A 13,307-nucleotide genomic window follows, 5' to 3' on the forward strand; every position below is an offset into this window, starting at 1 on the left:
ATACAATTTTACAAAGATAAAAGCCTGCTTGTTGCTTTGAACTGGTGATAATTGTTCCTAATCACTTCCTGAGATGCAAAGTATGACTTTTTTTAAGCTACATCTCTCTGAATATCACAACCAGTGTCCACCAGAGGCCATGTCAGCTGGAGGATTCTGAGACACAGAGCCAAACGATAATGTTTCCCATCTCTGACCACTAGACTGAAGAATCCAGCAGCACAAGAAAATAATAGAAATTCTTCAGCGTTGTAAGACTGTGTGACCAGAGAAACTCAATCCTATCCCAATGGCCGGCTACAGCTCCCCATCCCCCACGTAGCCCTCATTCCTTTGTAGGCCCTTAAGACTTTTTTTTTCTACTGTAAAGCAAACAACCAGTATTTTCAGACTCTGCTTTGCATTTTTTTTAAAGAGTTGTGGCTTCTCCAACAATGAACACCCATCCTGAGGCAAGGAAATGTTTCATTTCAGGTTTGCCACCCACAGAGTTTGTGAGGTGAGGGGGTAGGATGTTGAATGGAGGATTACTGGAGAAACAGCCGAAATTCTTTCAGTGGGTGGAGATGAAGCCTCGGAAGTGAAGCAGATGTGCTAAAACACAAAAACTGTTGTACAAAACTCTGATAAGATCAGGATTACTACCCTGCATGGAAGCTCTCAAGCACAGGGACAGAAAATTAGCCATTATCTCTCTCTTCCACACACACAAACCCTCTGTTGTCTGTTACCTTCTATATGAACAGAAAAATAACCCCAACCCTTCTTGGCGATGTGTGACACTGCCAGCTTTCTGATGCGTGAGAGGCTTGTGCCTGATCAAGTTTAAGTGTAAAAAATAAGAAATGAACAAATTCTGCACATGTAGTTTACCAGTTGTCTCATAACATTAGGCTTTTCTCTTTTACAACTTTCTCAGCATTGCCATGGGTCAAGTCATCTAACTCAATGAAAATACACTCAAGCAGTAGAACAGAAGTACAGTGGTGCCTCGCAAGGCGATTTTAATTCGTTCCGCGAAAATCGTCTTGCAAGGTTCCCTATCCATCGGTCAAAAAAAAAAAAAAAAAATTTGCGAAGCATTAGTCTAAAAAAAGTCTTGCGAAGCATCGGTCTCAAAAAAAAAAGTCTTGCGAAGCACGGTCATAGAAAAAATGTTTTGCGAGGCACCATAGTGATCGCAAAAACCAATTATCTTGCGGGTTTTTCATCCCACGAGGTAATCGTCTGGGGAGGCACCACTGTACAACTCTTGCCAACAATTCCTTTGCTCTGCCTTGGCTGCTTGTGTGACACAATACAGCGCAAAGAGAAGAGGGTAAGGAAAAGGACGGGCAACCCTTCTAGGGGCCAACAAGAATGTGCATAATGTTAGCTGGAAACATCCATGAGGACCATAGGCAGGAGCTTATTGTGTTTTTGGGTGGCATTCATCAATTCATCCAGTGTGTTCCTGATTCAGCCAGCATCTATACAGGCCATATTTGATTGTAACCGCAACCATATCCCAACAAGAACATGGCTTTTATTCGTCCCTACAGGAATGCATGGAAATGTAGAGATGTCATTCCAAAAAGTACTTATTTAACAACAAGAGTGTGCCACATCAAGTCAATTCTGACCCATCTCAGGAAAATATAAAAGGAGAGTGATATCGGGTGCATAGTTGGGGTAAAGACTATTTGATTTAAATCAAATTGATTTGAATCACAATTTAAATTTTAACAGTCAGAATTTTGACAATTTCAATCAAAAATATTTTTCTAATTTAAATTGTGATTTAAACCAATTTTATTTTAAAGGGTCATTGATTTTTATACACCCTGCATACATTCCACTCCAGCAACTCAAATCCTCCTGACTATTGAGGGCTGATCCTGACTTCTTAAACACTCTGGATGTTGTTTCTTAGTCAGTGACCAGAGCGAAAGAACTTTTTAAAAAAGGGAAAGGATCGCTGTCAGGACGAAACTACAATTCAAATGTACTTTGGATAGCAAAGGGGGAAACACAAGGTATGGAATATTTTCATTAAGAACTTCCTATATATCTAAAAACTGCTTCTACCAGTTATGAATATTCGGGTGAGCATGCTTGATAGTTCAGAGACTTTACATTCAAGGCAGAGATGCTTGGGATTCCAAATTCTTCAGCATCATCTAAATACGGCATGTGCAAGGCTTTAAATAACCCCACATTGTATCACATACACCACCCCAACTACAAGCCTGAGTTTTGTGACTTCATTATTGACTCAATCTGGCAAACATTAAGAGAGTTGTGATCCATACAGAATGCTCTGTTTGTAATCTAGCAAACACAAACTAAGGCATCTATGACAGCTTATTTTAAAATTTTGGTTCAGTTTCTCCACTTTAAAGCCCCACAAATATAAATCTGCACTGGAAGGATTACAAATCATGCCCAAAAATCCAGTTATCTAAGGCAAGCAAAATCACAACATTGGGTCTGTTTGTTTCTAATAAGCAAACAGTCCTTGCCACGAATCTTGGGGTGAAGGGCTTAGTGCATACATGTCCCAAGAACTGTGGCAGAGATGTCTCATTTATCAGGAAGGAAAGGACTGAAAGTCATGATAGGCTTTACACTTCAGCCAGCGTATTGCAGAATTCCACCCCCAGTATGAAGAGCTGCAGCATAAGCACTCAAAATGCAGTAGTTTCCTCTGCATAGCACTTTTGTGTTCCTGGAAACCTGAGAAACCATTTAACTATGCCTATATCTGGACAGGAGCTATAACGTGACAAATGCAAGGAGCGACATTGGGTAAAGAAACTTAACTATTTAAAAAGTGTTAATTTCTCCTCCATTTAGTGACAGCCAACCATGAATAATCTTTCTGACTGGGACTCTCACATCCTTTTGAACCCAAGATGGATTTGAGAAGTGCTACAGACAGAAAAGACAGCACTGCCTCTCTCCACTTTGCTTTGGGGATTTGCCAGCCCCTTGACAAGCAGCCAACACTCCCTCCTCGTTTTGTGCTGACAAGATTCTCACCGCCCCTGTGTCAAAAGCTGAGCCAGCTCTTTTGTCTGGAAGTGTGTTCTACAATTATTTACTTGGCTGTGGGAGGCTAAATGGAACTCAAAGCAGCCAGGCGTCAACACCCGTACACTTGCTAACGGAAAAAGGCTCATATTATCTATGAGTTGTTGTCTCTTCGGCACAGCGTGAAGGTTGTGTTTTAAAAATGGGATGAAGGCCAAACAAAAAAACAAAAGCTTTGCTTAAAGCATCTTTTAGTTTTAGAACTCATCAATTTCAAGAGGCACTGATAAAGCACAGAAAGTAAAGTAGTGCCATTGTTAGATCAAATGACTATTCTGGTCAATGTGAAAGTCAATTTATGCAGCGCTTGCAAACTGAATTCGATGGGGAAATTACTGCAAATGATCAAAATACTGTATCTAATTCCTTGTACCTATATAGCTGCAAATATTTAGAGGAGGAGCTGGAACAATATGAGTAAAGTGAATGAAGAGGATTCTCCCACCAAATGAGCTTAGCGATAGCCACGAAGGAAAAGATTACCATCCATCTAACACAGTCCTGTAAACACTGCAGAATGAGATAGAAAAATCTAAAAATCGAACAAATAATGGTGGTTGAATGAACAGTATCTTTCCTAGGCTGCAGGTTGTGGAATACTATTTTTGAAATTCCTCTACTCAACATTATTCTGCACGCAGAAAGACGACCACGTGAGAAAAAAAAAATCTAGCCCAATATACTTTCTGTTGCTGTAGTGCCTTACCTCCAGAGAGGTGCTTTTCCTTTATGGAGTGGGGGCAGGATTCAAGACAGCAATAAATGGGAGAGTTCTCATTATCCTCAGAATACCATCCAAGCTTACATTTTTACACTAAAATTCCCAAAATTCCCCAGCCAGCGAGGCCACTATAATTTCCCCCTCAAAGACTAAACGCAATGGTACACAGCATATAAAACCGCTGCAAAGCCACATTTCTAAATTCCACAGCTATCCTATAATTAAAGCTTCAAGAGATGGCAACACAGACAAGATCATTTCAGTTTCATCACAGCTGTGGAATTTGGCACTACACCACAAAATAGATTTCCTCTCAATCCGATGGGGCCTTGTATGGAAGAAGGCCCTCCATTAAATGTTAAACTGGAGGCTCTCTTGGAAAAAGCTGAGGTCCCAGGCTGATTCCTGTACTAGTGATGGTGGATCACCACCTCTGTTCTTACCTAGAATTAATTCAGTTTCTTTGATACAGAGGCAAACTAAGGGGTTTGATATTATAGCACTTCTGAGTCGGAATATAGTTTTTACAGTGAAATGTCCCTGCCAATAAATAGGGCAATAAAAATATTAAACTTCTGGAGACTGGCTTCTGAGATACAGGCTTTGCAAACTTATTCAGGAGAAATGGCTGCTTTCCCTTTCCAGTTAACATTTACAGCCTAAGCTGTTGTCCAGTAAAACACAAAGAGCCTTTAAAAAGTCAACAATTAAGGTTTTCTTTGAAGACCAGTGTCCAGGACTTTTGCCTTTTCAAATCAAATAGGTCATGTCTAGAGACAGACTAGAAACGTTTCTATGGTGGTGCCCTGATAATAGAATTCTTTCACCAGGAAAATGCACTGAGAGCTTAGAAAAATTATAGCACTTGCTCATGCAAACAGGGGGGTTCTGGGAGATGTAGTCCAAAAGGAAATTCCCCTTCCAAGCTCTGAACATGAAACACATCTTACTGCGTTTTAGGTACTAGATAAGCCAAATCTCAGTCTTTATGGTACACAACTGGGCCCTTATTCTCCTTTTACTCCCTCAGAAGTAGTTCAAACAAGGTTTCCGAGAGGAATTCTTCAAGTATCGCGCCGAGTCTCAAATGCACTGCTGCAGTTGGAGGTGGGATACCTGAAGTCTGACACTTGGGTTTGGCTAGCTATCTTTAGTTTTTGGTCAAGTTCAGATTTTCCATCAATAGGCTTAACCTGTCTAATAAAATAATAATTGCATGCCGTCAAGTCAGTTCTGACTTATGGTTAGAATTATGCATTTTAAAACTTCCCAGGGTTTTCTAGGTAGAGAGTACTCAGAAGCGGTTTACTATTCCTTCTTCTGGAACTGTGCAGTTTGCCCATAACTACTCATGGTGGCTGTCCTAAACCACTGAGCCATACAGCCAGCTCTATTTGCTAAATTTAGAGGGAATGGCTTCTTTGCCTTATCCATAGGACAAGCCCTCAGACAACGTATTGCAGAGGTTGAGAGGTCTAGCTAGGTACTAAATGAAAACATTAAAAATATATATTGCCAAACATTTGGTGCCTAACAGTAATAGATCAATAAGAAAAAATGTAGACACTGAAGAAATGAATTGCAATATTTGAAGGAATACAATGAAATTAATTTGTGAATTTGTATTTGCAACAATACTTTTTGATTTCATTCCGGTTTTGCTATTGCTGAAATAGACTAACGCAGCTACCTCTCCGATAAGAATTTTTACTGCTTTGGGCAGGATTTCAGTTTTTACTCTATTCAGTACTGTCTTTTTGCCATATTATTGTTGTTCTCTAGTTGGTTAAATTAATTTTATCTTCTATTGAGTTTTGTTTCTACAAAATCACCTCAGAATTTTTTTTTTTAACTGGAAGTTACTTTTTAAAAGTGACTTTACAAATTGGTTCTTCACTAATTTCAGCTTCCTCAGCCTAAGGATCAGGCTGTTCGACAGCAAATGGGGGGAGGTACACCTTCCTCACAAAAGTAGCCCTGGAAATGCAGAGCAATGTATTTCTAGAATGGTCCTTTCTCTTTTCGGCATCTCCTCTCCCACCCTCAGCTCCAGGAAATGAAAGATGGAGAAAAACTGGCGCTTTCCCTTTTCTGAACTTCAATTAAAGTGAGACTAATAGGGATTCCATCTTCAAAGCTTACTCTGTTTACAGCAGGTATGCCTAATGTCAGAGGATACTTTGCACTGCAGTGGCATATATCTTTCTTGTTTGCATTCAAGCAGTGTACAGTTTCCTAGCTAAGGTGAAGATGCCAAAAAGGGTCTTCAGAACATAAAGGTATGCTTGATGCGTACTGACACATTTTTATGATAGTCAGGTTAGCTTCAGCTGCATGTTGCCCTGGCCGTTCCTGCCCCCTCCACCGTCACATAGCAGCACTATGTGAAACGGCTATGAAAGGAAGCCAACCCTGAGAGGCAACCAGAAATTCTAGCTAGATGACCTAGCAAGAATACAAGACTGGGGGCCCATCATGTGCTTCCTTGGCCATTCATCTGCCAAATTAAGGCAGTCTTTTAATCAGGACCATATACCTATAACCCCGTGCGGGCTTACTTGTGTTCTTAAGAGCAGCCCTGCTTGAGCAGACCAAATGAAACAATTGAGCCCGGATACTGCCCTCCACAGTGGCCTATTACAAATATTTGTTTGTTTGTTTATATCCTGTCTATCTGGTCTTACAACCACTCTAGGCAGCTTCCAGATACATAAAACAACATGTAAATATAACAGAAAAGAACAGTACTGTGAACTCTTCCAGTACAAGATAACGCCCTTCGCTGCAGCTTTGTCTGAGCAAATAATATTCAATAGCATATTCTCTTACCTTCGCATTCCATATCACCATCATGACTAGTATTTATTCCTATTTCTTGAAGTTATCTAATAACCTGGTCCTAGTTATCTAAAGCTAGTGGCCACAATCACATTGCAAAGTAATACATTCTTAGCAATTTTGTGTGGCATTCAGCTAAACTAGGTTCTAATTAGATGGGTGTATTATCAGTCAGTGTGGAATGCAATATCATGTTGTAATGCTGGCAAAGTTCTCAAGAACTATAACTGAGGAGGAAAATAGCTTACCTAGAATTATGTGCCATAAATAACTACATGCCATACCTTATGAGATTGTCCACTTGAAATACATACCTCTGTTATCATCAAAACCTCCTGAAAAATCTCTCTCCAAACCAACAAAATCAATGACAGTCATAATGCTTTGGCAGAAGACATCTCAAAGGTATTGACTGTTAATCCAGCAATTTCTATGTAAGGTGCACCTAGATAGCACAGCAAAGCCACTTTACAAAAACTCAACCATGATAAGACACATGCCAATGACACGGGTTACACACTTCGATCAAGAATGGTATCCCTACAATTCCAAATAGCATTCTGCAAAATTTTACACATCTTTACCACTAAGCTATATGTTTTCAATTACTAGGGAGTAGGTATGGAGAACTGTGCAGCCCCTACAACAAGCCATCCACCTTATGGAGATAGTCCCTACTCCATCTGGCAAAGTGTCCATCTGATAGCCACTTCCTGCTGTTGAAAAAGATTAATGTACTTAATCTCCACTCATTTCAGCTTTGCAAGGAACTATCACAACAAACTGCACCTCTTCCATTTCATGATCTTGGGGAACCTGCTGTATGCAAAGACTGATGGCCAGTGGTCAGAATGCAAGCCAAAATTTATGTCTGAGTAAACGTACTGTTGTAATTCAGAGTGAAGAAGTTGTAAATAAATGAGTCCTCAAATGAATTTCTAGTCATATGCTAAGTCATGAAACTGGCTCACCAATAGTAATTTAGTTAAGGTAAAGGTTCCCCTTGACAATTGTTGTCCAGTCGTGTTCGACTCTAGGGGGCGGTGCTCATCCCCGTTTCCAAGCCATAGAGCCAGCGTTTGTCCGAAGACAATCTTCCGTGGTCACATGGCTAGTGCGACTTAGACACGGAACGATGTTACCTTCCCACCGAGGTGGTCCCTATTTATCTACTTGCATTTGCATGCTTTCGAACTGCTAGGTTAGCGGGAGCTGGGACAAGCAACGGGAGCTCACTCCGTTGCGTGGATTCGATCTTACGACTGCTTGGTCTTCTGACCCTGCAGCACAGGCTTCTGCGGTTTAGCCCGCAGCGCCACCACGTCCCTGCAGTAATTTAGTTAGTGACTCATTAATTAGCAGTTACTTGCTGCTCCACAGTCAATGCACTTTACTTGGATTCTGGCCATTGTACTGGAGTGGTCAGAGAGCTGGGCTAGAGCTGGGAATCCTCACTAAACCTTTGGTGATTTTGAGCCAGTCACTCTCAGCCTGACCTACTACACAGGGCTGTTGTGAAGATGAAGGAGGAGAGACATGTGTGTTCCTGCTTTACACTCACTGGCAGAAAGGCAAGACGCAAATTTAACTAGTAAGTAAACAAAAGAAGTTTTTCCTCTATGTGAGGGTTCTGCAGACAACCGTATATATGCATACATATAACCGGTTTAGGACCTCGATATCTAGCAGAACGCCTCCTCCCACCTAGATCTACCCGAATCACTTGTTCTAGCCAGGAAGGGCGGCTGAGGGGCCTAACGCCGAGGGAGGCCTGGAGAGAAAGAACAAGAAACTGGGCCTTCTTGGCAGTGGCCTCTCACTTTTGGAACAGTCTGTTCCCAGAGATCTGTCTGGCTCCCTCGCTGGGTGTTTTTCAGAGCAAACTGAAGACCTGGCTCTTTAGGCAGGCTTTCCCTCCTGTCATAACTTGAATATTTTTTCCATCTTGAACTATATTACTATTGTTGTTTTTATTTTATTTTATTATATTGTTTTTATTCTGTTTATTATTGTTAGCCGCCCAGAGTAGACTTTGATCTAGATGGGCGGGGTATAAATTTAATAAATAAATAATAAACTAAAATAAAATTTCCACAAAATGCACAACATAGGCCCAGTTTCATAAAAGCTTATGATATAAGAATTCTCAGTCTTTTAAGTGGCACAAAACTTTTTTTCTCTTTTCCTTTTGGTGCATTTGGGGTATGAGACTAACACAGCTATACCTCAGGCACTGTGCAAAGCAATCACTTATGAACATAAAGCATAACAGAAAATTTAACTTAAATGCTACCAGCACCACCTCCCTCCAGAAGACTGTTCACAAATGCACAGCACCCAGAAGGCCACTTAACATTGATTCAACAGGCCAGATAAACTTCTGCCAATTGCATCACCCTGCATATTTTTGAATTGCAACATCTAAAAAAGGCTCTTTGGCTACAAAGTGTCACACAAGGAAGAGCAGTGTAAAAAGCAGTGGTTCTTAACCTTTTTGAAAGAAACACCCCCTTGAGCCATTGAGGAAGTTATCATTGACCCCCTCCCCACGGCGATATCTTATTTATTTATTTATTTATTTATTTATTTATTTATTTATTTATTTATTTATTTATTTATTTATTTATTCAAGACACTTAAATCCAATGACCCCTGAAAATAAAATTCAATTGCAAGAAAATGAAATGCCCGAAAAAACAGTAACACTTAATGATTTAGTTACAAGTGAATTTTAAGATGCAAAAAGAAATATTAAAAGGGCTTAAAAACAAACCACAATGCAGGTTTGGCTTGCTCCAGCACCCCCCCTACCGCCCCCCTTCTGCTCCAGCACCCCCACACCGCCCCTTTTCGTTCTACCGTTCCCCTGAAAAATAAAATCGCCCCCTGGGGGGCATTACTGCCCACGTTAAGAACCACTGGTGTAAAGTACCTCTTATTCTCCAGCCAGCCATACCAAAGACATCAGTATTGAAGGTAGCAGAACCTGTGAAGGGAGGACAGGTCTACCTCCCACAGTCTACCTGTTGTGTGATTCCACTTCTCAAACTCATCGCAGCCTAAAATAGCTGCTGAACTCAGAAGGGCCTAGGATTTTTTTAGTGCTCTGGTCTAGCTGTCTTACTGCTTCACACAGGGCAGCAAGCACATCTGGTCCATCTCACTGACACATAACAGAGGAATGAGGAACCTTTGCCTCCAGAGGTTTTGGTCTTCACCTTCAAGAATTCCCAGCCAGTACAGCCAATAATAAAGGGTCTCTGTAGCCCACAACATCTGGAGGGACACAAGTTCTCCATCCCAGCTATGTGGTTTCTCTACTGCACTAGGAGACAAGGAGGTCTGGGTTCTAATCCCCATTCCACCACTGGTGACCTTAGCCAGTCAACATCTCAGAGTCTCATTTACCTCGCAGGTTTGGGAGGAGGGAAGTCAGTGGAAGAAAAGCAGGATATAAATTCAACAAATCAGTACTGGAGCCCTCAAGGGAAGCATCTAAATTTCAACTTTTTCCACATTTAATGGCCAAAGGCAGCAGTTATGGGTATTTCTACTGACCTGCTTGAGCTGTTCATCCAACCTCCAGGTCTGCCTCACAGATGATGTACCAGAATATGGAGGGTTCATAGCCTCTTTACCCTGGTCATCCTTTCCCTGTTGCCCCCGCTGCACCCCAAGAACTGGCAGGGTATTTGATGAAGAAGCCACTCTTTGGTTATGAGGGGTTACTTTGGAAGCATGAAAATACTTCAAAGCAGAGCACGCATCTTTCCCAGTTCTTGGAGCTCCCTCCTCAAGATCACCATCTTCCAAATCTTCTTCTTCCTCTTCTTCTTCTCCTTCTTCCTCTTCATCTTCATCCTCCTCCGAGTTCATACTGCTCTGATCAAACGTTCGGGCAGCCCCAAGCACAGGCAGGACTCGCGCTGAAGGGCCAAGAGCTGGGCTACTCGAAGCCTTGCCAGATGCAGCAGAGAGGGCAGGGGGCTGCACTGTCAGCTGTTGAGCATAATGCAGCTGGGTTTCTCTCATCTGCCTCTGCTGTCTCTCTCTGGCATCCATCTGCAGAGGGGCTTGTTGTTGTTGTTGTTGCTGCTGCTGCTGCTGCTTTTGCAGCTGTTCCACAACAGCCTCCAGCTTCATCCTGTTGCTAACATGGCTGTAACAAGAGGATAGTTCTTCCACTCAAGACCCCTGCCAAAGTCTTCTTCAGAGAGCAGCAGAATCTGAAACACAAATATTGGATCTGTGTCAATTACTTTCAGCTTTCCTACCTGCAGGACAAAAAGCGGTAAGCAAATCTCATGTCCTTTCCCCAGAGTGGGAAACCATGAAAGTTTCAGATTTACACTTCCGATTCAATTAGATTTTTTTTTTTTTTGAAACTACACTTATGGAACAAGAATCAGTATTAGTAGCTCATCTACAGGCAAAACAAGCTTCCTGCTCAGCTTGTCACTTTGCTATCACCTGATCAAATCAGATTATCCAAGGATCATATCAAAACCTGTGGGTTTGTTTGTATGCACAAACCGTTAAAACCCAAGTAGATGCCATTTGTTCTAACCCCTAAACCTCCATTCCCTCTTTTCTGCCCCTGATTTGTCGATGCACCAAATAATGGCCAGAGACAGGACAGAGAAGGGCCTACAGCTAGAGTAGTCCATCGTGACTAGATAGGCGGGATATAAATTAAATAAATAAATAAATAAATAAATAAATAAATAAATAAATAAATAAATAAATAAATAAATAAATAAATAAAGAAAGAAAGAAAGAAAGAAAGAAAGAAAGAAAGAAAGAAAGAAAGAAAGAAAGAAAGAAAGAAAGAAAGAAAGAAAGAAAGAAAGAAAGAAAGATGGAGGTTCAAATCAGTAAACCATGAAAGTTACTTTCCAGCTCTGGTACAGATTTGGTACCTTTTTGGCCTAACCTGCCTCACAGGATTACTAGGATAAAATGGGAGAAGGGGGTTAAACCAGGCATGCAGACACTATTCTCCTTGAAGAACAAGCACGATAAAAGAAAATAATTATGTTTGATTTTTATTATATTGCAATTGAGAAGTGGGGGAGAGATAGCAAGATTTCATCAACTGCAGTTCTTTGGTGCCAAACCTGGATGCTCTGGGAAGAAAAAACTAGGAGCCAGCTTCAGAATTCCAGTCGTCTGTGCAACTAAACATGTGAGTGTTTTTTTCCCCTCCTGCACATACACACAATGGTAAGGCTCTGACTTTAACTGGAGCAGCACCTTTCACTGCCACAGCAACAGACCCCGAGCAGTAGGGAAGCAAAATGCCTGGGAAAAGGGGGTGGAAGTGGGGAAGAGAACCATCTCCCTGCTACTCAGCACTATCAATCAACACTGCCATAACAACAGGGTGCCAGGAAAGAGAGTTCCTTTCTCCCTTAGCAACTGTTCCTATATTATTAGTAAAACCTGACGCCCAGTTTCAGACCTGAGATATTACACCCTATCAACACAATAGCAACCTGTGAATATCAGGTGGCTTACAAGATGTAACAAGAAAGCGCACAGCCACCAATTACAGGATCAACTGTCCTCAAAGAAAGTTACTGCCTGACCCAGACTCAAGAAATGATTTGGGGAGTTTTCAATGTAAAACTACAGCTGACATGGTGCCTGTTTGCTTTGTGGAACTAAAGAGAAGTCAGACAAGAAGTGCACCACATCTATTACTATAACCATGCCCCAATGAAATAAAGCAAATATTTTCCCTCCTATTGATAATTCTCCCCTTTTCTGCTATCTCCTCAAACTGTCTTTTTATATCTTGCCAACTGCTGTGCATGCTGCCACCATTATGTGAACAATAATAAGTGAGCAATCTTTCTTGGAATGAAATCTCTCCCACAAAACTTTATTAGTCATATAAAAGATGTGGAACATTCATTAAAACAGAGCAAATGAAATCCTGCTGCGCAGTTTATGCCACATAAGGCAGATGATGCAGCAATTTTTTTAAATTTAAAATTCCCAAAAAAACCCCCCAGCCCCCCAAATGCATCTAAAGGTTCTTAGGTTTGCTTGGGATCCCTTTCACAAGGAAAGGGATCCTAGATGGTGGGATAAGGGAAGTCTTTAATTTCTGAAAATCACTGCTGTCAGCGGCACAGAAGGGCTTCCCCACAATGGAAGGGACCTCAAGGGAGCTTTGAGACCTTTGAGGAGGAGGGCAGTCAGAAATTCTTTATTTCCAAAAGTCACTGTAGACATAAGTTAAAGCAAAAAGGATTTCAGGTGCTATGTACATAAAGTTAAATCAGAATACCATCAGGAAACAGAAATACTGTATGTTCACCTGAAAAACATTTAAGAAAACTGCCAAAGAACCCAGTCTATTGCATTCTTACTCTAGATAACGACTTAATTTTAGCAAACATAACATGTTTTTAAAAGACCTCGAGCTTTGCTGAAGCTGTGTCAGTCAACTTAAGAGGAAATAAAACAACTCCTTACCTATTTTCAGAGACACTCACAAAACACACACACACACACACAGTGACTTCCACAGTCCAACTCAAATGTTCACTTATACAACTGGACTACGCCATATTCCCAAATCACAAATATTCAGCATCACAAACTGATCACTAGCAACTTTCTCCGTAGTTCTTTTCTTCAATTTTTCTGTTAGATTAGAATGTCACAA

The 13,307-nt window shown here is 41.1% G+C and overlaps 1 protein-coding gene across 1 annotated transcript in view; it reads right to left on the reverse strand.

The window, feature by feature from the left end:
* The window catches only part of ARID3B (AT-rich interaction domain 3B), a 51,109-nt gene extending 39,939 nt beyond the window's left edge, over positions 1-11,170 (reverse strand). The window contains exon 1 of the mRNA XM_072982140.2: positions 10,190-11,170. Within this exon, the coding sequence (XP_072838241.2) occupies positions 10,190-10,774 (585 nt within the window). The 5' untranslated portion in view covers positions 10,775-11,170. The remainder of the gene's footprint in view (positions 1-10,189) is intronic.
* Positions 11,171-13,307: the final 2,137 nt, after the last annotated feature.

This window comes from Pogona vitticeps, chromosome 12 (assembly GCF_051106095.1).
Source record: "Pogona vitticeps strain Pit_001003342236 chromosome 12, PviZW2.1, whole genome shotgun sequence".
Taxonomy (NCBI): domain Eukaryota; kingdom Metazoa; phylum Chordata; class Lepidosauria; order Squamata; family Agamidae; genus Pogona; species Pogona vitticeps.